We start from the raw sequence: 21,958 nt of genomic DNA, 5'->3' as shown, positions 1-21,958 counted from the left end.
AGGATCTAGGAGTCGTTGTACATAATATACTGAAATCTTCTGCTTAGTGTGCGGCGGCAGCCAAAAAAGCAAAGCTAGGAATTATTAGGAAAGGGATGGTGAATAAGACCAAAAATACTATAATGCCTCTGTATCACTCCATGGTGCATCTGCACCTTAAGGTTTGCATTCAGTTCTGGTCGCCGTGTCTCAAAAAAGATATAGCGGAATTAGAAAAGGTTCAAAGAAGAGTGACCAAAATGATAAAAGCAATGGAACTCCTCTCATATAAGGAAAAGGCTAAAGAGGTTAGGGCTCTTCAGCTTGAAAAAGAGACTGATGAGGGGAGATATGATTGAGGTCTACAAAATCCTGATTGGTGTAGAACGAGTAGAAGTGAATCAATTTTTTTTCTCTTTCAAAAAGTACAGAGACTAGGGGACACTCAATGAAGTTACATGGAAATACTTTAAAAACCAATAGGAGGAAATAATTCACTCAACAAATAGTTAAGCTCTGGAACTCTTTGCCAGAGGATTTAGTAACAGTGGTTAGCATATCTGAGTTTTAAAAAGGTTTGGACAAGTTCCTTGAGGAAAAGTCCATAGTCTGCTATTCATGCTTGCCCCGGGATTGGTAGCATGGAATGTTGCTGCTAATTGGGTTTCTGCCAGGTACTTGTGATCTGGCTTGGCCACTGGTTGGAAAACAGGATACTGGACTAGATGGACCATTGGTCTGACCCAATATGGCTACTCTTATGTATCAATATTTTGAAAGGCACTTGACCCAGTACAGATCCCTGTGATACTCTGTTAATCACTTTCTTCCTTTGAGAGAATTAGTCATTTAGGAGGAGATTCTATATATGGTGCCTAAAAATCAGCTCTGTAAACATATTCTATAAATGGCACCTAGATTTAGGAACTGATTATAGAATATTCTTAGTTATTTCAGCGTCGATATCTGTGCGTATCCTTTTACGCCAATGAAAACTTGCTTTAAATCTGAGTGTGTAGATTTAGGCACGCTGGGCCATATTTATAACTAGGTGCCTAAATTTTAGAACACCCATGAAATGCCCATTTCACTGCTCATAACCATGCCCCTTTTTGTCTCTGTGTTTTAGACGTTCGGCATACATTGTTACAGAATACGCTTAGCGAGTTGTGTGCCTAAATTCTAATCAGTGCCAATTAGTGTTCATTATTGCTTGTTAAGTGCTGTTATCAGCACTCATTAGCTTGCTAAGCCAATTAAGTTTTGCGCAGTGTTATAGAATCTGTGCCAATTTTGGTGCCTAAATCTAAGCACACTATCCAGCTTATTTTTGAAGGAAATCGCCGGCCATCTTCCGACACAAATCGGGAGATGGCCGGCCATCTCCTGAAGCCGGCGAAATCGGTATAATGGAAAGCCGATTTTGGCCGGCTCCAACTGCTTTCCGTCACTGGGACGGCCAAAGTTCCCAGGGGCTGTCGGAAGGGTAGCGAAGGCAGGACAGGGGCGTGCCGGGGCGTGCTTAAGAGATGGGCGCCCTCGGCCGATAATGGAAAAAAGAAGGGCGTCCCTGGCGAGAATTTGGTCCACTTTATTTGGTCCCTTTTTTTTCAGGTCCAAGTCCAAAAAAAAGTACCCGAACTGACCAGATGATCACCGGAGGGAATCGGGGATCACCTCCCCTGACTCCCCCAGTGGTCACTAACCCCCTCCCACCCTCAAAAAAAACTTTTTTTGCCAGCCTCTGTGCCAGCCTCAAATGTCATACTGAGGTCCATCGCAGCAGTATACAGGTCCCTGGAGCAGTTTTAGGGGGTGCAGTGGACTTCAGGCAGGCGGACCCAGGCCCATCCCCCCCACCTGTTACACTTGTGGAAAATGGGAGCCCTTCAAAACCCACCCAAAACCCACTGTACCCACATATAGGTGCCCCCTTTCACCCGTAAGGGCTATGGTAATGGTGTAGAGTTGTGGGGAGTGGGTTTTGGGGGGGAATTTGGGGGGGTCAGCACCCAAGGTAAGGGAGCTATGCACCTGGGAGCTATTTTTATTTTTTAATTTTTAGAAGTGCCCTCTCATGGGGAACTTTGTCAAAAGCTTTCTGAAAATCCAAATACACTTTATCAACTGGCTCACCTTTATCCACATTTTTATTCATGCCTTAAAAGAAAAAACTGAAGCAAACTGATCAGTGGCGTAGCCAGACAGCCAATTTTGGGTGGGCCTGAGCACAAAGTGGGTGGGCACAAAATTTTCTCTTCCCCCCCCCCCCCCAGCACTTCCCAATTCAAAATATAAATACTTTAGCAGATGAGGATCCCCAATCTCTGTCAGCTGAAGGCCTCCAGTAAAGATGACCAGAACTCCTCTCCACCAAGCCCAGTAGGCAGCAGCAACTCCTCGAGCCACTGATGCCAGCACCCCCATACATGCTTAGTTGTCAGTGGCTCCAGGATGCTGCCCCCATCTGCCAAGCTCAGTAGAAGGCATCTCTGGCCAGCTTCAGAAGAGACCCCAGCTACTAGGGCTTGGGAATCCCCACTAGCTACAGCAAGGGTCAGGGCTGCCGTTAGCCATGCTGGTGACCAGGGCAGAAAATAAAGACCCTTCCCCAATTCCCTCTCCTCATCTGCCCTTAAAGTCACACTGACAGACCGTCACAAATTACAGAACAAGGGATCACAAATTAGAAATAAAAATATATAGACAAAATTGAACTGGGAACTTCAGCATGTACTGCAACACTGGAGAAAAAAACCCCAAAACAAAACAAAAGCACATTTCCTTTTCTACTTAACACAATAAAAAGATATCCGCTATGCACATTTCCCAAAGTTAACATATTCCATTTAAAATATTCAAAGTAAAATGATTTTCCTACCTTTATTGTCTGGACATTTTATTTTTCCATCATGTTGGTTCCAATTTCTCTTTCCCGCTTTCCTGTCTGTCTTCTGCTAATTCTTCAAGCGGTTGTCCATTTGTCTTTTTTTCTCCTGTCGTTTCATTTCCTCACTACACCTACAGTGGGGGAAATAAGTATTTGATCCCTTGCTGATTTTGTAAGTTTGCCCACTGACAAAGACATGAGCAGCCCATAATTGAAGGGTAGGTTATTGGTAACAGTGAGAGATAGCACATCACAAATTAAATCCGGAAAATCACATTGTGGAAAGTATATGAATTTATTTGCATTCTGCAGAGGGAAATAAGTATTTAATCCCTCTGGCAAACAAGACCTAATACTTGGTGGCAAAACCCTTGTTGGCAAGCACAGCGGTCAGACGTCTTCTGTAGTTGATGATGAGGTTTGCACACATGTCAGGAGGAATTTTGGTCCACTCCTCTTTGCAGATCATCTCTAAATCATTAAGAGTTCTGGGCTGTCGCTTGGCAACTCGCAGCTTCAGCTCCCTCCATAAGTTTTCAATGGGATTAAGGTCTGGTGACTGGCTAGGCCACTCCATGACCCTAATGTGCTTCTTCCTGAGCCACTCCTTTGTTGCCTTGGCTGTATGTTTTGGGTCATTGTCATGCTGGAAGACCCAGCCACGACCCATTTTTAAGGCCCTGGCGGAGGGAAGGAGGTTGTCACTCAGAATTGTTCGGTACATGGCCCCATCCATTCTCCCATTGATGCGGTGAAGTAGTCCTGTGCCCTTAGCAGAGAAACACCCCCAAAACATAACATTTCCACCTCCATGCTTGACAGTGGGGATGGTGTTCTTTGGGTCATAGGCAGCATTTCTCTTCCTCCAAACACGGCGAGTTGAGTTCATGCCAAAGAGCTCAATTTTTGTCTCATCTGACCACAGCACCTTCTCCCAATCACTCTCGGCATCATCCAGGTGTTCACTGGCAAACTTCAGACGGGCCGTCACATGTGCCTTCCGGAGCAGGGGGACCTTGCGGGCACTGCAGGATTGCAATCCGTTATGTCGTAATGTGTTACCAATGGTTTTCGTGGTGACAGTGGTCCCAGCTGCCTTGAGATCATTGACAAGTTCCCCCCTTGTAGTTGTAGGCTGATTTCTAACCTTCCTCATGATCAAGGATACCCCACGAGGTGAGATTTTGCGTGGAGCTCCAGATCTTTGTCGATTGACAGTCATTTTGTACTTCTTCCATTTTCTTACTATGGCACCAACAGTTGTCTCCTTCTCGCCCAGCGTCTTACTGATGGTTTTGTAGCCCATTCCAGCCTTTTGCAGGTGTATGATCTTGTCCCTGACATCCTTAGACAGCTCCTTGCTCTTGGCCATTTTGTAGAGGTTAGAGTCTGACTGATTCACTGAGTCTGTGGACAGGTGTCTTTCATACAGGTGACCATTGCCGACAGCTGTCTGTCATGCAGGTAACGAGTTGATTTGGAGCATCTACCTGGTCTGTAGGGGCCAGATCTCTTACTGGTTGGTGGGGGATCAAATACTTATTTCCCTCTGCAGAATGCAAATAAATTCATATACTTTCCACAATGTGATTTTCCGGATTTAATTTGTGATGTGCTATCTCTCACTGTTACCAATAACCTACCCTTCAATTATGGGCTGCTCATGTCTTTGTCAGTGGGCAAACTTACAAAATCAGCAAGGGATCAAATACTTATTTCCCCCACTGTACCTCTGAAATATTGATCCTTCCATTTTAGCTCTTTCCTTTCTTTTCTTTTTTTTTTCTTTTCTGCCTCTGTACACTCAAATTTCATCCTCTTTCTAAATCTTTTCCTTCTTTTTACTTTTCAGATATCTATCACATTTCCATCTCCTTTCACCCACTAGCTCTCCCATTCTGCATCTCTCTCCTTCTCAGCCTTCCATTCCCTTCCATCTTCAATCTACATGCCATTACCATATTTCTACCCCCTGTGATCACTATTCTCTCATTTTTTCCTTGCCATCTCCACTCCCTGGGCCTCTCCCCCATGCTTTCCCCCATTCCCAGTGTCTCCCTCCCTCCACCCTTCCAGCCCAGCATCTGTTCCCTCTTTCTACCCTGTAGCCTGATATTTCCCTATCCCTTTTACCTCCCATCACCAGCATCTTCCTGTCCCATCTCTCTCCCCTCCCCCATTGTCCAGCATTTTCCCTTTTTCTTCCCTACCATCCACTGTCTATCTACTCTCCCTGGATCCATCTTCCCTCTTTCTCCCCTCCCCCACTTGTGCATCTCTCCTTTCCTCTCCTCTTCTCCACCTTCATGTCCAACTTTTCTCCCTCTCCCTGCCTTGAGCCCCTGGTTTGACATCTCTTTCTACCCCCTCCCCCCCACCTACCACCATCTCTCCATCCTTCCTTTCCCTCACCTCAATGCCATGTTCAACATTTCCCCTCTCATCTCTCAATTCCACTTCCATGTCCAACACGTTTTTTTCTCTCATGCCCTTTCCCTCCCTCTCCCCATCCCACCCATATCCAACAATTCTCCCTCTCTTTCCCCTTGCAGCATCTCTCTGTCCCTCCCCCCACCTAGCTCTACCCTGTCTCACTCCCTCATCCCAACAGTGCTCCTATCTCTCCCCGACCCCCCATCCCACCCATATCCAACAATTCTCCCTCTCTTTCCCCTTGCAGCATCTCTCCGTCCCTCCCCCCACCTAGCTCTACCCTGTCTCATTCCCTCATCCCAACAGTGCTCCTGTCTCTCCCCGACCCCCCATCCCACCCATATCCAACAATTCTCCCTCTTTTTCCCCTTGCAGCATCTCTCCGTCCCTCCCCCCACCTAGCTCTACCCTGTCTCACTCACTCATCCCAACAGTGCTCCTGTCTCTCCCCGACCCCCCCATCCCACCCATATCCAACAATTCTCCCTCTCTTTCCCCTTGCAGCATCTCTCCGTCCCTCCCCCCACCTAGCTCTACCCTGTCTCATTTCCTCATCCCAACAGTGCTCCTGTCTCTCCCCGACCCCCTCATCCCACCCATATCCAACAATTCTCCCTCTTTCCCCTTGCAGCATCTCTCCGTCCCTCCCCCTACCTAGCTCTACCCTGTCTCCCTCATCCCAACAGTGCTCCTGTCTCCCCCCACCACACACAAACAAACAAACAAACAAACCACCCTCCAGCATGTGCTGCACGTTTTTTCCCTCCCTTTCCCCAGCCACCACTGGCACGCTGGCTGCAGGCCTTCTTTCCCCTCCCCCCCCCTTCGGGCAGCGCAGACTAACACTACAGCAAAGCTGCACTGGGTCCGTCCTTCCTACCGCTACGCTGCTGCCCTCCGGCTCCATCTTTTTTCTTCTGCTGCTTATCTGCAGCGGATCTGCACGCTACCAGGCTGTCTGTATGCTGCCTGCAACTGCTTCCTCTACGCTGGCCCTGCCCCCTTAGGCGGGGCCAGCGCAGAGGAAGCAGTCGCAGGCAGCAAACAGACAGCCTGGTAGCGCGCAGATCCGCTGCAGATAAGCAGCAGAAGAACAGACAAAGATGGAGCTGGAGGGCAGCAGCGTAGCGGTAGGAAGGACGGACCCGGTGCAGCTTTGCTGTAGTGTTACACACTGCGCTGCCCGAGGGGGGGGAGGGAGGGAGGGAAGTGGAAGAAAGAAGGCCTGCAGGGTGCCATCAGCAGATCAATTATTTTGGCCGCGGTGTCTCTCTCTCTGCACCGTTGCTGGGTAGGCCCGAGCCCAAAGTGGGTGGGCCCAGGCCCACCCAGGCCCACGCCCCTGAAACTGATGAGGCAATAATTCCCTTAGTTAAATTCATGTTGCCTTTGGGGCTCATTTTCAAAGCACTTAGGCTTACAAAGTTCCATATGTTATCATGCAACTTTATAAGTCTAGGGGCCCTGTTTACTAAGCTGCGTTAGAGACACATTAGCATCTTTAGTACATGCTAACCATTAGCACATGCTGTGTAGGTGCCCACAATATTCCTATGGGCACCTATACAGCATGTGCAAATTTTTGTACATGCTAAAAATGCTAGCGCACCTTAGTAAACAGGGCCCAACTTTGTTAGACTACGCCTCCACAACTCATTAAATCATGTTTGTCTATGTGTTCAGTAATTATGTTCTTCATAATAATCTCTAACATTTTGCCCAGCACCAACATCAGGTTTACCAGTCTGTAGTTTCCCGGGTCATCCCTGGAACTCTTTTTAAAAAATGGAATTACATTGGTCACTTTCCAGTCTTCAATGTTAGGTTTCATATTTCTAATAGTAGACCTGCAATTTCATGTTTGAGTTCTTTCAGTACTCTGGGGTGTATACCATCTAGTCCAAGTGATTTGCAGCTTTTTAATATGTCAATTTGACCTATTACATCTTCCAGGTTCACTGAGCTATGTTTCACTCTATATCATCACCTTTAGATACCATTTCTGGCATGGGTAGCTCCCATGCATCTTTCTCAGTAAATACAAAAGCAAAGAATACATGTAGGGGTTATTTACAAAGGTGTGGTAGCATTTTTAGCAGCCTCTAAAGACTAGAGAAGCACATAGGAATATATCGAACATTTTTGCATCCCATCTTCAAGCTGCTCAGTTTATTAATGAGCCTCCTTGAAGAACAGTATCATAGGCTTAGCTAAGTAGAGCACATTCAAAGAGCACATCCTTGATTCAGTTCTTTTGTCATCCAATCAAAGAAATCAATCAAATTCAGTTTGTATGATTTACCTTTGGTGAAACCATATTGCATTGGATCTTGCATCCCATTGGATTGTAGAAAGCTTACTATCCTTTCCTTCAGCAGCATCTCCATTATCTTTCCCACCACCAAGGTTAGACTTACCAGCCATTAGTTTCCCCATCTCTTCTCTATTTCCACTTTTGTGAAGAAGGACCACATCAGCTTTTCTCCAGTCTCACAAACATTCCCATGGATCTCTTAAACACATCCTTTAGAGGACCTACTATTACCTCTCTGAGCTCCCTCAGTATCCTGGGATGTATTTCATTGAGTTTTATGGCTTTGTCTACTTTCAGTTTTGCAAGCTGTTCATACACACTATCATTCATGTCATGAATGAAGTGGTATCTACACCAGTTCCATATGTATCTTTGTCTATCATCTGTGGAACTTCCCCTGGGTTTTCTTCTGTGTACAATGAATAAAAGTATTCATTGATACTACTGTTTCAGAATTAAGTTCCATCTTGGGGTGAAACATGAAACTAATGCAGTATTCCCATATCATCTTGCTGCTGGTAATAAATACAGTAGAACAATAACATCTGATATAATGTTGGAAAGCCATCTTGAATATTTGCCCACATTACATCAAATGTTATTATTAGGCTGCATTTATTACTGGTGATGAGATAATCTGGGAAGACTGTGTCCTCACATTTCATCCTGAAACAAGACTAGACTCTGAAACAACTGCTGTTCAGTGCCATGAATTGTGGTGGTGGTGTGTGTGTGGGGAGGGGGGTTCTCCTTCCCTTTTTATATTTTATGACTTTTGTACATTTTGAATTAATTTTCTTAGCAATAAAGTTTTGAGAACAGAGCATATGCAGGGACTGGTTAGTGTGAACCCCTCCCTCTCTGCAATTGTGTGTGCTTGGTCCTCCTGGTATATAGATCTGTGAATCTTAGAACATTTTGGCTAAAAGGTCTGGCACATGCATTACCCTAATATGTCCTATAAGTTTCATATATCATATTTTGTACTTAAATAAACCATAGCATTCATCAGGTCACTTACCCCTAGGACAATGGTTCTCAACCCAGTACCCAGGGCATATCAACCAGCTGGGTTTTCATGATATCCACAATGAATATGCAAATCTATCTAATGCATAAGTATTGTGAATATCCTGAAAACCTGAGTAGCAGGGTGAGCTCCAAAGACTAGCTTGAGAAGCACTGCCCTAGCATGCTAACTTGATTCTAAAAGTTATTGAGCAATTTTCTATCATTATAGGGCCCACCTCATTAATATGTTCTATGACATACTACATTTTTGATAAAGCTTTTCCTGTTCTTTATTAGTGAACCAAATATATGAACATACCCACCTTCAAGATCTTTTCTTTAGTGACAGTGGAAACATGTCTCCCTAGTAAATTTGTTGCACATATATGTATTATACTGTCTTTCATCCTCCTTTACCCCAAATTTTACTCTCAGTATTAAGACCAGTTTGGTTCACTTTCTCAGTATTATTGCTATATTTTTGCCGTCAACATTACTTTGCGTTATTACTCCTTGTACTGAACACATAGAGCAGTGGTTTTCAACCCAGTCCACGGGGCACACACAGCTAGACAAGTTTTCAGGATATCCAAAATGAATATGCATGAGAGAGATTTGCATGCACTGCCTCTTTGGTATGCAAATCTATCTACGCATATGCATTGCAGATATCCTGAAAACCTGACTGGCTGGGTGTATCCTGAGTGCTAGGTGTGCCCCGAGGACTGAGTTGAGAAGCACTGACATAGAGAAACATGACTGAATGGGACAGAGTCAACATGGATTCAACCAAGGGAAGTTTTGCCTCCCCAATTTGAAGACATGAATAAACATATGGCTAAAGGTGAGCCAGCTGATGTACTGTATCTAGATTTTCAGAAAGCTTTTGACGAAGTCCTTCATGAGATACTGTTGAGAAAATTAAAAAGCCATGGGATAGAAGGCAATATTACTACTACTACTACTACTTAACATTTAATATTCTGTTGTGAACTGGGAACTATTTAAAAGATAGAAAATGGAGAGTAGGGTTAAATGGTCAATTCTCTGAATTGAGGAAGGTGAATAGCAGTGCCATAGCGAGGGCTAATGGCACCCGGGGCGGGTCACCGCTGCGCACCCCCCCCCCCCCCCGGTGCAGCACGGCTTGACCCCCCTCTGCGGCGCACCCCCCTCCCCGGAGCGCAACCCACCCCGGACCGCATTCTTACCTGCGGGAGGGCCGATCCGCCCCGAGTGCACGTCACTCGGAGCTGCGTTGGCCCCGCTGGTTCCCTGCTCTCTCTGTCCCGGAACAGGAAGTAACCTGTTCCGGGGCAGAGAGAGCAGGGAACCAGCGGGGCCGGCACCCCCCGAGCGCGTGCACCCAGGGCGGACCACCCCTCCCGCCACCCCCCCCTTCCTATGCCACTGGTGAATAATGGAGTGCCCCACGGATTTGTACTGGGACCAGTACTTTTTAACATATTTATAAATTATCTGAAAATGGGAATGGTGAGAGAGATGCTCAGATTTACAAATGATTCCAAAGAATTCTGAGTTGGTAAATCGTGTGCAGACTGTGAGAAATTGCAAGAGGACCTTGCAAGACTGGAAGTCTCAGCATCCAAAGGGCACATACAGTTTAATGTGGACAAGTGCAAAGCCGATGCACATTAGGAAAAATAACCCAATTATAGCTATGTGATGCTAGATTCCACATTAGGAGTCACCACGCAAGAAAAAGATCTAGGTGGACAATGCATTGAAATCTTCTGCCCAGTGTGCGTGGCAGATAGTTCCTGCAGTAAATCAATCATGTTACTAAAAAGCTGCATGTGGTAGCACCTTTTTATAAATTTGATTTGATTTATTAACTTGATATACCACTTAATACAATGCAGTGCTAAAGCAGTGTACAATAAATAGAATAATTAATCTTCCCCTATATGTGGGTAAAAGCATGCACAGAGAGCTCATACGTGCACTGATTTATCTAAAATGAGCGAGGTGCTCCCAGGAGTAGGGAATAGGAGAGATGTTAGTTTTTATGCATTTATTTTATGGAATATACATATATACACATTTTTTTTTTTTTATACCCCACGCTTTCCCACTCATGGCAGGCTCAATGTGGCTTAGGTACTTATTTGTACCTGGGGCAATGGAGGGTTAAGTGACTTGCCCTGAGTCACAAGGAGCTGTCTGTGCCTGCAGTGGGAATTGAACCTAGCTCCCCAGGACCAAAGTCCACCACTGTAACCACTAGGCCACTCCTCCTACACATTAAACAAGTCACTACATAGTAGATATAATGTGTGCAGGTAATCTTCACAGAATAACTTTCAAAGAGAAACTATGTGCAGACCTTTCTTTTTGAAAACTTGTCTAACTTAAGCGTATACTTTTAGCCCACATTAGGCAGCCAGTCATAAAACTGCCCTCTAAATTACCTTTACACTGCTACATCTCTTTTTTGGTCAATAGTCAGTGGGCAGTGATATCCAGATATTGACATTGAATGACCAGGTATAGCAACTGCGGCGGCTAGAATTTAAAACAAACATTGAATGCTGTGGCTGAATATTGGGCCAATAGTGACTAATGACCACTGAATTAATTATCTGCAGCTTCTGTCCTGTTACAAAATGGTCCCCTTCTTACTCAAACCAAACATTACATCCTATAAATAACATAAAACTAAGCAGATCCTTTTCTTCACTGCAACAGTAAAAACAAAATATAATGGCTAATCTATCTTCAACATTTGGGAAAATAACCAGGTTTTCAATTTCCAAAACATTATGATTCTTTTCCCATTTAAAAACCCTCAGCACCTAGTCCAAACCTGAGGAGCCATCTCTTTCAATGTCCAGCCCCTGACAGTGGCTAATCTACATTCCTTGATAAACAGGATATTCAGCAAAATATCACTTTCTGATCTCAGAGTGCTATGCATAGTGGGGGGTTTTTTTTTGGGGGGGGGGGGAGTGGCTAGCAACCACAATAATCCAAGGTAGAGATTCTCAACTCAGTCCAAGGAACACACCCAGCAAGTCAACTTTTCAGGGTATCTACAAGGAATGTGCATGAGACAACTTTACAATCACTGTCTTCCTTGTATGCTGCGGACTGGGATGAGAGATACTGCCTCCCATGAGAATGATTGAGAATTTTATTTCAGATATTTGATACCCAGCAAAATGGGTGTGAGAGCAATGCAGGATCAAACTAAGCTATATTTATTTATAAATCAAAGCTTCTACACTACCTTTCAGTCCAAAGGTCAATCAGGGTGGTGTACCATAATAAAAGAACATTGAAATCCAAGATTAAGAGGGGCATTTTCGATATGACATCTATAATCCAACTTTGGACAAGCTGCTGAAAACGCCCAAAAATCCAGTAGCGAATGTGGCCATTTTCAACACTAAAAAAGGTCTTTTTTCCTCAAAAATGGCCATTTGCTAAACATTGTTGTGCTTAGTGCATTGGACTATTTTGAGAAAAACACACAAAAATGGGTTTCGAAAATAATGATTTGGACATTTGGGCAAATAAAACATCCAAATGCTACTTTATAGACATTTTTCTGTTTTAAAAAATGAGCCCCTATACTATCAAAATTAAATTAAACCTCCCGATATTGAGCTGTGATAGTCAGCATTTGATTTAAACACTGGCCATCATGTATTTATTATATCTGAATATTATGCATCAATATACAGATATTAGTGTCTAGCTGCGAGTACTTAGTTATTGTATTCAAACTGGTTCCCAGATAACTAACTGGATAACGTTTGGGCAGCCTTTTTTTACAGTCCTAACTTTGTCCAATTAGTTAAGAACATAAGAATAGCTCTACTTGGTCAGACCAATGGTCCATCTAGCCCAATATCCTGTTTCCAACAGTAGCCAATCCATGTCATAAGTACCTGTCAGAAACGCAATTAGTAGCAACTTTCCATGTAGAACCCCAAAGAATAGCAAGATTCTGGAATCCTAAAAAGTAACAAGATTCCAGAATCCCAAAGAAGCAAGATTCCATGCTACTAATCCCATGGCAAGCAGTGGCTTCCCCATGTCTGTCTCCAGTCTATGGATCGACCTGCAGCCAATCCCAAGGCCCACAAAGCCATGCTACACCCTCAATCCACCCCACATCTTGGCTGTTGCCCAGGGCAGCCCCTCCCTGCACTTGCGCAGCTTCAGGCCTGACAATCGCACCAACTCCAGCTCCCGCGGTAACTGCAACAGCAACCACAGAAATTACTGCCAGCCCCACCCTCTCTCCTTGCATCGCCCCGCTGGGGGAAAAGCTCTGACCCGACCCCATTGCAGGCTCCCCTGAGAGGGTCTGCCTGCTTCCCACCATCCCAGAAGCAAGCCCCCTGGCCTGCTTCCCTTTCCCTCTGTGCGAAGGACCTGTTTTGAAAATATTTTTCCAACTTAGCCGTGTCTATGGCCAAAAGCATACCAAGTTTTTTAAGGTGAAAAATCATTTTAGCAGCATTGTTTTGCAGCATTTGATGTTTCAATGTCAACTGGACAGAAATAGAAAAATACAGTCCATTACAGTAGTCTATATGGGACAAGATAAGTCCCTGGACCAAAATTGAAAAATGTCTCTCTGCAAATAAAGATTGCATATTATGGAACTGCTGAAGCTTGAAAAAAATTGCACCAACATTCTAAAGATAATGGTATATCCAGATAAACTTCCAAGACTTTCGAAATTTGCTCTACTTTCAAAGAGAACTTATTTTGAAAATCAAAAGTAAGATTTTATAGGGGAGTGGGAGCCAGTGGGAAAACTGTAATAAGGGTGTAACATGATCATATTTTCGAGCACCATGAATGAGTTTAATTGCTGTATTCTGGATAAGTTGCAGGCGGTGGAGGTCTTTCAATGTAAGCGATTTATAGAGTGAGTTACAATAATCAAAATCCTGAGGGGTGGGAGGAGGAGAAAAATGGCCTGCGGGAACAGGTTTTTGGCATGCGCAGAATCATTTTTCAGCGCACCTGTAAAAAAAGACCTTTTTTAAAATTTTTGACAAAAATGGACGTGTGGCAAAATCAAAATTGCCGCATGCCAGTTTTGGGTCTAAGACCTTACTGCCAGCCATTGACCTAGCGTTAAAGTCTTACATGGTAATGACCTACGTGCACCAAATGCCACTTGGCGCTCATCCGATATGCGTGTCAGAAAATAAAAATTATTTTTTGGCCGCATGTATCGGATGAGTGGCAAAAATGAAATTACTGCAAGAGCCACGCAGTAGCCATGCGGTAACTCCATTTTGGCGCATGTTGGGAACAAGTAGACACTTATGTGACTTGCTAAAAGGGCCTCTAATTCTTTCCTACCACTAAGTAACAGAACCCTCCAAAATCGGATTTTGCTTTGATTAGATATCCCCCACCCTAACCCCCAGATTTCTGACCATCTCCTTTGAAGCTGGTACTATGTCAACCTTTAAGAGTGGACAGACACTGCTCTCCCTGCCTACTGGACCAGAAACCTTCCGATTTGGTAGGATTTTACCTGTTTAAGCCACTCCAGTACTACTTGTAAACAAATAACACTTTTCCCCTCGGGACTTCACTACCCACACAAGTATGAAAGCACTTGCTGGACTCTGCCTGTGAGTGGGGAGGAAAGTATTAGGATATGTGGCAATTAATTGGTTTAACTCTTGGCTATTATAACACAAGCTATATTGTTAGTTTATGGATTCACAAGCAGACGGGCGTTTGTGCCCAGGTCTGGGTGTGCCAGCTCTAATTCCTGACTGTTCTTACTGCTCCACCAGTTCCAACAGTGGAACTGCCTCTACCCTCTGCTCTCTGTCACACCAGCCTGTTGGTTTGGGATAAAGCTGCAGCCGGTTGCCCACTGCTGGCTCAAGGGATTTCGAGGTGCCAGTTGTAGCAGGTGGCTGTGATTGGAGAGGGGATCTCTGTGCCAAGATGCACCTGCTGTCATTGTTGCTGCTTCTGGGCAGCCTCTGCACTCAGGGAGTTTTATCTGGTGAGTGCCAGGGAGAGGACAGGCTCACGTAAAGGTCGGTGCCCTCTGCCAGCTCTTGTATTTTTTTGAGGGGAGAAGAACAGGAGTGGAGAGGGTAAAAAAAAATGCATTTGAAATGTGTCAGTGTGTAACTTCACCAGGCAGGGCTTACATAAGTGAATGTGAACTGAAGGGAGACTGGGGTGGCATCGGGGTACCCACTCATACTGGTAGTGAGAGGGGGTGGGCTACAGAAGGAAACACCCTGTTAACTGAAGAGCCCAGTGTTTGCAGAGTTAGTCTGGGTCTGGCAGGCCCAAACCCCCAGACTCCTAGACTATTAGTCCTTTGTGAGAGTAAATGTGTACAAGAAGGGCAGAATTATCTGGATAACAGACTGAATTGCTACTAACCAGTTAAATGGAAACTCCTCCAGGCTCTGCCTTCAGGCCACTCCAGTGCCTACCTGGTGGCCTGATGATCAAAGATAAATGCGGCTGCTAGAGGCCACTAGTGCCCGCATTTACCTGTGCCCCCATCATCATCGGGCAAACAGCACCCAAGTGATGCAATAGCACAGAGCTCATTTAAATTAGATGTAAATGAGCTCTGCTTGTATTCCACCCCTATGATCAGAGAGCAACGCTCTGATCATAGGGGCAGAATAGCGCCTTAACCCTATGCCCCAACATCAGTCAAGCATCCTGGGCTGCCACAGTTTCCTGGGGGGACCCCCCCCCCTCCAAAGCAACGCCCTGGTGGCCTAGTGTCCCCCAAGCACCCACACCCCCCAGGATGGCAACATGGGGGGGGGGGGTTGGAGGTCCACTGGACCTCCAGCCCCACGACTCCCCTCCCCCCCCTGACATGAGAGCATGGGGGACTGGAGGTCTAGTGGAACACCAGCACCCCTAACTCTACCATACACCCAAATAACATAGAGGCATATTTGCAAAGCACTTAGCCTTCCAAAGTTCCATAGGTTTCTATGGAACTTTGGAAGGCTAAGTGCTTTGAAAATATGCCTCATAGTAACATAGTAGATGACGGCAGAAGACCTGCACGGTCCATCCAGTCTGCCCAACAAGATAAACGCATATGTGCTACTTTTTGTGTATACCTTACCTTGATTTGTATCTGCCATTTTCAGGGTACAGACCGTAGAAGTGTTGCCCAGCACTAGCCTCCCTCCCCCCTCCCAAACACCAGCCCCGCCTCCCAATCTCGGCTAAGCTTCTGAGGATCCATTCCTTCTGAACAGGATTCCTTTATTTTTATCCCACGCATGTTTGAATTCGGTTACCATTATACCTGATGGCCCAAGTGGGCTGCCTTCCCTGGTGATCTATTGGCAAACCAGTCTGCCCCTGTACCTCAGCAATGGAAGAGGAAGTAGCACTCCCTTCTCTTTCCAGTGTCACCTTCAAAATGTCTATGCACTGGTTGAGGCTTCCCTAGCATATAAGGGAGAAACTCCCTTACATGGTAGGGAAGCACTGCCCAGCACATCCCCAGGGGGAGTCGCCATTCCCAGAGGGGTGTGGGTGCTTGGGGGGGGCACTAGGCCATCCAGGGGTCAGGACACAGTGGCAGCCCGGGCTTCTTGATTCTGATGGGGGGGGGGGGGGGGCGGGAACAGAGCCTTAACCCAATGCCAGTTCTGAGCCGGCATAGGGTTAAGGTGCTATTCCACCCCTATGATTAGAGCACTTCGGTACTATTTGCCAGATGATCATGAGGGCAGAGGTAAATGTGGGTGCTAGTCCGGCACTAGTGGCCTATATAGCGCACGCATTTACCTTTAATCATTGGTCCACCAGGTAGGCACTGGGGCAGACTGGAGGCAGAGCCTGGATGGAGTTTGTATTTAACTGGTTAGTAGCAGTTCAGTCTGTTATCTAGGTAACTAACTGAATGAAGTTAGGACTGCATAAAGGTTGTCCAAACTTTATCCAGTTAGTTATCCGAGAACCAGTTTGAATACAACTAATTACTGGCAGCCAGGCACTAATATCCATGTATTGATGCATAATATTCAGCAACCCCCTTATGTGGTAGGGAAGCCCCACCCAGCGCATCCCAGGATACATTGGGCAGGGCAAAGCACAGCCATTTTGAAGGCGGTGCTGGAAAGAGGAGGTACTGGGGTGCAGGCGGGTTTGCCACTTGACCCTCAGGGAGGGAAGGGGGGGTTGTGTCGGCAGCCCACTTGAGCCACCATGTATATTGTTTTGGGTGTGGGGGATTAGGGGGGCTGAAGATCAACCAGACCTCCAGCCCTCTGTGCCCTCGTGTTAGGGGAGAGTCAGCCCCCTGTGTAGCCATCCCAGGGGTGTGTGAGTGCTTGGGGAGGCTAATGCGGGCTTACTGCACACAAACATGGAACTACTGCTGGCCCAACCCGGCTACCAGCGGAAGTTCCACCTCAAGTGTGTGCCATTTTCGATGTGCCGGAGAAACTTTTTCATTTTATAGCGAGGTGCTAACCTGGCGGTAATTGGGCATCACCGCACACTGCCTGGTTACTGCCAGATTACTGCAGGAGCCCTTACTGCCACCTCAGTGTGTGGCAGTAAGTGCTAATCCCTTGCATGGCCACGTGGCAAGAGTAACCTTACCGCATGGCCATTTTTTTAAAGGACCTTTTACCCACTGCAGTAAAAAGAGCCCTGGTATGTGGGGGAAATGGCCCTCGCCGCTACCACAGGGGGCCCAGTGTTTCTGAAGAAAGTTAAACTAACTGATTTGAAATGTCTTCTATAATAGAATTAGTTATAGACTGAGTTTTCTGTGAAATAAATAATGGGGGAATTTATCATAGTGAGCTCCTGTTAAGAGAGTTATTTTACCACACATCATGCTATTTTAGCACAGGGTCTAATTGCATAAAACGGGACCCTGTGCTAAAATAGCATGACGTGGTAAAATAACCTGACATCAGTAGCCCACTTTGATAACATGCCCCTAGGTCTTTCTAGCAAGTTAAGGTGATTTCTTTAATCTGATAATACAAATATTGGTCTCTAATATAAAATATACACTAATCAAGCAGATCATGCATATATAAACACCAAACATTTTGGTCACATTTTAAAAAATTTATATTAGAAATCTACATTCTGAAACAGTAGCTTTATTGGATTATGTATTCTTCTTGTTTTCTAGTGGATATTAATATATTGTAAACATGCTTATGTTAACTATGCAATATCATTTCTTTTTTTTTTCTAGAAAGGTCTTGACTGTGATATTCTATTGCAGTCATGGCACCTAAAAAGAAGACAGTCAAAAAGAACAAAGCAGATATCAATGAACTGACTATAATTGTGGAGGATGGCCCTCTTAGTAAACTCAATGGTTTGAACAGTCTCTTGGATGGAGGTAATGGCTTCAGCTGCATCTCTACTGAAGTCTGTGATTCTTCTTATGGCTCCAATCTCATGGAAGGGCTCAGCAGAATGAGACAAGATGGCTTCCTCTGTGATCTGACCATAGCTACCAAAACCAAGTCCTTTGCTGTTCACAGAGTAGTTATAGCGTCTTGCAGTGACTACTTTCATAACATACTTAAAAAAGATCCATCTACTCAAAGAGTTGACCTCAATGATATATCCCCTTTAGGCCTAGCAACAGTTATCACATATGCTTACACTGGAAAGCTTACTCTTTCACTGTATACAATTGGCAGCATCATTTCCTCAGCAATTTATCTTCAGATTCACACTCTTGTAAAGATGTGCTGTGATTTTTTAATGCAAGAAATTAGTGTTGAAAACTGCATGTACATTGCCAACATTGCAGAAACATATGGGCTGAAGAACACCAAAGAAACAGCACAGAAATTTATTAGAGACAATTTCATGGAATTTTCTGAAACAGAGCAGTTCTTAAAACTTACCTTTGATCAGATCAATGAGCTCCTCGTAGATGATGAATTGCAGCTGCCTTCTGAAATTCTTGCATTACAGATTGCAATTAAATGGCTAGATTTTGATCAAAAAAGAGTGAAGTATGCAGCTGATCTGTTATGCAATATTCGTTTTGGAACCATCTCAGCTCAAGACCTGGTCAATTATGTTCAAACTATACCAAGAATGATGCAAGATCCTGATTGCCACAAACTTCTAGTAGATGCCATGAATTACCACCTACTTCCATATCATCAGAACACAATGCAATCTAGAAGAACAAGAATTCGCGGGGGTTCTAGAGTCCTAATTACTGTTGGAGGACGCCCAGCTCTAACAGAGAAGTCTCTAAGCAGAGAAATCCTCTACAGGAATCCAGAAAATGGATGGAAAAGGCTTGCTGAAATGCCTGCCAAAAGTTTTAACCAGTGTGTGACTGTAATGGATGGGTTTCTCTATGTGGCTGGTGGTGAAGACCAGAACGATGCCAGGAATCAAGCCAAGCATGCAGTAAGCAACTTCTGCAGGTAATTTTGTTTTACTTTTTCTTTGTATCTCAAATACTGTAAGACCTGTACCAATCAAACCAAAATATTAGTTTTTGCAGGACAGGTTTTCACAGATGGTGAAATGTCAACAATGCAGTATAATAAGGGTTTTCACCTTACAAACAGGCTGCCTAGGCCTCGTTTTGTCCCACTGCATGCATGATGTAATCCTACTCTTCTTAAGAAAATCAAAACAACCTCATGAATGCAATGGGACAGAACCAGGATTGGTTCAGCTCTTCACATTCATCTGGATGAAGTAGCAACTCTAAATACAATAGTTTAACTTATATAACTTATTACATACATATACCCAACATCTTTTAGTCTATCTATGGCACTCTGGCTATATTCAATTTTTAGTCATCTTGCGATTTAACAACTTTGAATAACTTGGTGTTGTCAGCAAATTTAATTTTTAACCAGTTTTTAATCCACAATAGAACACTACCTCCTCTCCCATGACTCTTCAATTTCCTCTGGAGTCTTTCATGAGGTACTTTGTCAAACCCCTTCTGAAAATCCAGATACACAATATCAACCAGCTCATTTTTATCCACTTGTTTCTTCACCCCTTCAAAGAAATTAATAGATTGGTGAGGCAAGATTTCCCTTCTCTAAATCTATGTTGGCTTTGCAGTGGCGTTCCTAGGGCGGCTGACACCCGGGCCGGATCGCCAATGCGCCCCCCACGGGTGCAGCGCCCTCCCTGGCAAAACGACACCTCCCCCCAGCGAAACAACACCCCCCATGGGTGCATTTTTACCTGCTGGGGAGGGAGGGTGCCGCGCACCTGTCGGCTTCACTCGTTCCATGCTCCCTCAGGAAGTAACCTGTTCCGGGGCAGAGGGAGCACGGAACGAGTGGAGCCGACAGGCGCGTGGCACCCCCCCAGCGGCGTGCACCCGGGGTGGACCACATCCACCACCTCCCCCCCTAGGAACGCCACTGTGGCTTTGTCTCATTAAGCCATGCTTTTGAATATGCTCTGTAATTTTGTTCTTTATAACAGTCTCTATTATTTTGCCTGGCACTGACGTCAGGCTCACCGGTCTCTAATTTCCCGGATCAACTCTGGAACCTTTTTTTTTTAATTGGCATTACATTGGCCACCCTCCAATCTTCTGGTACCATACTTGATTTTAAAGATAAATTGCATGTAAATAACATTAGTTCTGCAAGTTAATTTTTCAATTCTATCAGTTCTCTGGGATGAATACCATTTGATCCAGGTAATCTGCTACTCTTCAATTTGTCAAATTGTACCATTACATCCTCCAGGTTTATAGAGATTTCATTCAGTTTCTCTGACTTGTCAGCTTTGAATACCATTTCTGGCACCAGTATCTGTCCCAAATCTTCCTCAGTGAAGACCGAAGCAGAGAATTCAATCTCTCCGCTATGGTTTTGTCTTCTCTGAGTTCCCTTTTTATCCCTCGGTCATCTATTGGTTCAACTGATTCTTTTGCCGGCAGTCTCTTTTTGCCTTCCTTATCAGCATTTTAAGTTTGACTTGCCATTCCTTATGTCGTTTCTTATTATTTTCACAGTCAGATCCTTCTTCCATTTTTTGAAGAATTTTCTTTTAGCTCTAATAGCTTCCTTCACCTTACTTTTTAACCACGCCGGCTGTCGTTTGATCTTCCTTTCTCCTTTTTTAATACACAGAATATATTTGGCTGGGTTTCCAGGATAGTATTTTTGAACAGCATTCATGCCTGATGTAAATTTTTAACCTTCGCAGCTGCTCCTCTAAGTGTTTTTTTCACCGTTATTATTTTATCATAGTCTCCTTTCTGAAAGTTAAATGCTAACGTATTGGATTTCCTGTGTGTACTTACTCCAAAGCCAATATCAAAACTGATCATATTATGATCACTGTTATCAAGCGGCCCCAGCAAAATTACCTCCTGCAGCAGATCATGTGCTGCACTAAGGACTAGAATTTTTCCTCCTCTTGTTGGCTCCTGTACCAGCTGCTCCATAAAGCAGTTCTTGATTTCATCAAGGAATTTTACCTTCCTAGCATACCCCGATGTTACATTTACCCAATCAATATCAGGGTAGTTGAAATCACCCATTATTATTGTGTTCCCCAATTTGCTAGCCTAATTTCTGATAACATTTCTACATCTGTCTGTTCATCCTGGCGGTGGATAGTAGTACACTCCTATCACTATCTTTTTCCCCTTTACACATAGAATTTCAATCCATAGGGATTCCAAGATGTGTTTTGTATCCTATAGAATTTTTAGTTTATTTGATTCAAGGCCCTCCTTAACATACAATGCTACCCCTCCACCAATTCGATCAACCCTATCACTGCGATATAATTTGTATCCTGCTATGACATTGTCCCACTGGTTATCCTCCTTCCACCAGGTCTTAGATATGCCTATTATATCTAATTTTTCATTTAGTGTATTATATTCTAACTCCTCCATCTTATTTCTTAGGCTTCTGGTATTTGCATATAGACATTTCAAACTATGTTTGTTGTTCCTTTTTACATCTTGCTCAGCAGTTAACAGTGTTAATTTGCAATCTTTGTCTGCTTTTTATTTAAAGACACCTGATCTACTATGCTCTCTATTTCAACCTCGCTATCGGGATATCTTATCTTTCCTGTTTTGGGGATATCTTTGAAAGATACCTTGTTCCGAACCAAGCATTATTGAACGACTGTCAGCCTTCCCCAGGTTCTAGTTAAAAAGCTGCTCTATCTCCTTTTTAAATGCTGATGCCAGCAACCTGGTCCCACCCTGGTTAAGGTGGTGCCCATCATTCCAGAATAGGCTCCCCCTTCCCCAGAATATTGCCCAGTTCCTTACAAATCTAAAAACCCTCCTCCCTACACCATTGCCTCATCCGCACATTGAGACT

General features: G+C 44.5%; 1 protein-coding gene across 1 annotated transcript in view; it reads left to right on the top strand.

Moving 5' to 3' along the window:
- The window catches only part of KLHL31 (kelch like family member 31), a 48,888-nt gene that overhangs the window by 24,247 nt on the left and 2,683 nt on the right, over positions 1–21,958 (top strand). The window contains exon 2 of the mRNA XM_030198968.1: positions 17,851–19,054. Coding sequence (XP_030054828.1) covers positions 17,883–19,054 — 1,172 coding nt within the window. The 5' untranslated portion in view covers positions 17,851–17,882. The remainder of the gene's footprint in view (positions 1–17,850; positions 19,055–21,958) is intronic.

This window comes from Microcaecilia unicolor, chromosome 3 (assembly GCF_901765095.1).
Source record: "Microcaecilia unicolor chromosome 3, aMicUni1.1, whole genome shotgun sequence".
NCBI lineage: Eukaryota > Metazoa > Chordata > Amphibia > Gymnophiona > Siphonopidae > Microcaecilia > Microcaecilia unicolor.
Note: the sequence above shows the minus strand (reverse complement) of the source record. Positions and strands in the feature narration are given on the sequence as shown.